General features: G+C 46.2%; 1 protein-coding gene across 1 annotated transcript; it reads right to left on the minus strand.

Moving 5' to 3' along the window:
- Positions 1-1,370: 1,370 nt before the first annotated feature.
- LOC107019258 lies at positions 1,371-2,483 on the minus strand. The gene is made up of 2 exons (XM_015219805.1): positions 2,247-2,483; positions 1,371-1,646 (listed from the first exon to the last, which is right to left on the minus strand). The coding sequence occupies exons 1-2, from the start codon at positions 2,481-2,483 to the stop codon at positions 1,371-1,373; spliced, it is 513 nt and encodes a 170-aa protein (XP_015075291.1).
- Positions 2,484-2,940: the final 457 nt, after the last annotated feature.

The following is a 2,940-nucleotide window of genomic DNA, read 5'->3' on the forward strand; positions in this document are numbered from 1 at the left end:
AAGCCCTCCACAAACCTGCGGTAGTAACCAGCCAATCCCAGAAAGCTACGGATATCGGTGGGAGTACGAGGCTTTAGCCAGTTCTTAACAGCTTCAGTCTTTCTGGGGTCTACTTCTACACCTTGATCGGACACAACATGGCCCAGGAAGGTCACTATCTCAGCCAGAATTCACACTTGCTGAATTTGGCATACAACTGATGCTGTCTAAGTACCTGCAAGGTTAGTCTCAAATGCTGTTCATGCTCTTCCTTGGTCTTAGAGTAGATGAGAATGTCATCAATGAATACTATGACGAAAGAGTCAAGGTATTCACGGAAAACTCTGTTCATGAGGTCCATAAATGCAGCAGGTGCATTCGTGAGACCGAATGACATAACCAAGAACTCATAATGACCATAACGGGTACGAAAAGCTGTTTTTGGGACATCCCCATCCCTAACCCTAAGCTGATGATACCCTGAACGAAGATCAATCTTAGAGAAGAAACTAGACCCTTGGAGCTGATCGAACAAATCATCAATTCTGGGGAGTGGATACTTATTCTTTATAGTGACTTTATTGAGCTGCCGATAATCGATACACATTCTAAGCGTCCCATCCTTTTTCTTTACAAACAACACTGGAGCGCCCAAGGGGATATGCTCGGCTGAATGAAACCCTTATCAGTGAGATCTTTTAACTGCAGCTTCAACTCCTTGAGTTCTGCTGGAGCCATTCTATAAGGAGGAATTGAGATTGGTTTAGTATCGGATTCTAAGTCGATACCAAAGTCAATCTCTCGAAGGGGAGGGACTCCAGGCAAATCTTCAGGAAACACATCTAGGAATTCATTTACTACAGGCACCGAGTCTATGGAAGGAACGTCATGATCTAAATCATTAACACTCACAAGATGACATAGTAACCCTTTGGCCATCATTTTATTGGCCTTAAGATTTGAAATCAAGGGGTTAGGGCGAGTCGGATTGTACCCCTCCCAGACTAAATCTTCTTCATTGGAGAAGCAAAACCTTACCACTCTACTACGACAGTCCAAGCAAGCATAATGGCTGTGAAGCCAGTCCATGCCAAGAATAATATCAAAATCATGCATGGGTAACTCAATCAAGTTTGCACACATAGCCTTGCCACTCACAACTATTGGGCAATTCTTGTATACCCTATCAGTTCTCACATTTTCTCCTAAAGGCGTACTAACCACTATAGGATCATGCAGAACTTCAGGTAGTATTTCAAAAGTAAGGGCAAGTAGAGGAGTCACAAAGGAAAGCGTAGACCCTGGATCAAGTAAAGCATAAACAGAAGTTGAGAATACTTGCAGCATACCTGTGACCACATCAGCGGACTTCTCCTGCTCCTCCCTACCTTTCAAGGCATAAAATCTGTTCCTCTTGGGAGGCTCGGCTGCTGCTGCACTCTGTGGGGTAGGCCTAGGCTGAGCATTACCCCAGCCTGACCGTTGTTCTGGGGACAGTCTCTGACCAAGTGTCCACTCTTACCACAACCGAAGCAGGCATTAGTGCCCTGTCTGCATTCTCCAATGTGAGCTCGGCCACACTTAGTACAAGTCTTCTTTGGACGCTGCATCTCACCTCCATTGCCCCTCTTGGGGTCGGGTCTGCCTCCTCTAGGTGTTGTATTTCTCTGAGGGTCATAATTACCAGAACTCTGTTGCCCCTTCTTGAATTTGGGCTGCTCACGGACGCCAAAATTATTTCTATGGCCTCCATGGCTGGGACCTGTCTGATCTTGAGGCCTAGGCCTCCTAATATCACGTACACCTCTCCTCTTTCGGCTGTCCTCTACCTGCTGGACATGCACCATTAACCTAGAAAGGTCCATATTATCATGAAGCATCGCAGACCGACACTCCTCCTCCAAGTCTCCATTGATTCCTGTGAGGAACCTGCTCATCTCATCCCTGCTGTTCGAAACCAGGGAAGTAGCATACCTGGATAATTTCAACAAAGCTAAGTACTCTCCTCATTCTTACTATTAAATATCAAGGGAAGTAACATACCTTGATAGCTTCACAAACTTCAGAGAATACTCTCTGACCGTCACAGATCCTTGATTAAGGTTGATGAACTCCTCAACCTTGGCCTCCTTCATCTCTCTAGGGAAGAACCTTTCCAAAAATGCTGTCTTGAACAGATCCCATGTGATTGGCACTCCACCTAGGACACGGCTATCTTGCCACATTTTGCACCAAGTCTGTGCAACATCCTTGAGCTGGTAGGAAGCCAGCTCAGCCTTCTCAATATCAGTGGCCCCCATGGCCACCAGGATCTTATGCAACTCGTTTATAAATTCCTGAGGATCTTCTGAAGTCTTAACCCCTGCGAAAATTGGAGGATTCATCCTTGTGAAATCTCGCAGTCTGTCAGCCATGCTGCGAACCGGTGGGTTTTCCCTCTGAACATCCTGCCGATTGACTTGGGCAGTCATAGCTTGGGCCTGCATCGTGATGGCCTGTGCCATCTGGGCTAGAGATGCCCTCACCTCCGCATCAGTCAACCCAGCTGGGTTAACTGCATGGCCACTCCTTCAGCTGGAGCCTGGGGTGGATTCTGATTACCTTTAGCTGCTGCTGCTCCCGTCCTCAGACCCTTAGTTCTCCAAGTGTTCATTCTCTAAAAACAACAAGGATTAATGTCAGACACGTTCATAACCCCAAGAATTCAAACATCATGAAAAGCACAATAAGATCAGAAGAAAGGGAAATTTTTCCTACGCATCATGCAGTCTCTAATCCAGGATAGTGGTGCACTTCACTACCATGACTTAGAAACTACTCAATGTGGTTGATGTGAACTCATTATTCTAGGAATTTAACCTAGCGCTCTGATACCAACTTTGTCACGACTGGAATCTAGACCCCAGACGAGACCAGCGTCGTTGACCTCTCAGAGGTCGCAAACAAGCCTACTTACGTCAT

This window comes from Solanum pennellii, chromosome 5 (genome assembly GCF_001406875.1).
Source record: "Solanum pennellii chromosome 5, SPENNV200".
Lineage (NCBI taxonomy): Eukaryota > Viridiplantae > Streptophyta > Magnoliopsida > Solanales > Solanaceae > Solanum > Solanum pennellii.

What these genes read in the sequence shown, in the direction of transcription:
- LOC107019258 (XM_015219805.1), bottom strand. Translation starts at nt 2,483, where the DNA reads ATGGCACAGGCCATCACGATGCAGGCCCAAGCTATGACTGCCCAAGTC. An exon ending in ATATTGAGAAGGCTGAGCTG is followed by an intron (nt 1,647 to 2,246) that starts GCTTCCTACCAG and finishes TATGACCCTCAG; the next exon opens with AGAAATACAACACCTAGAGG.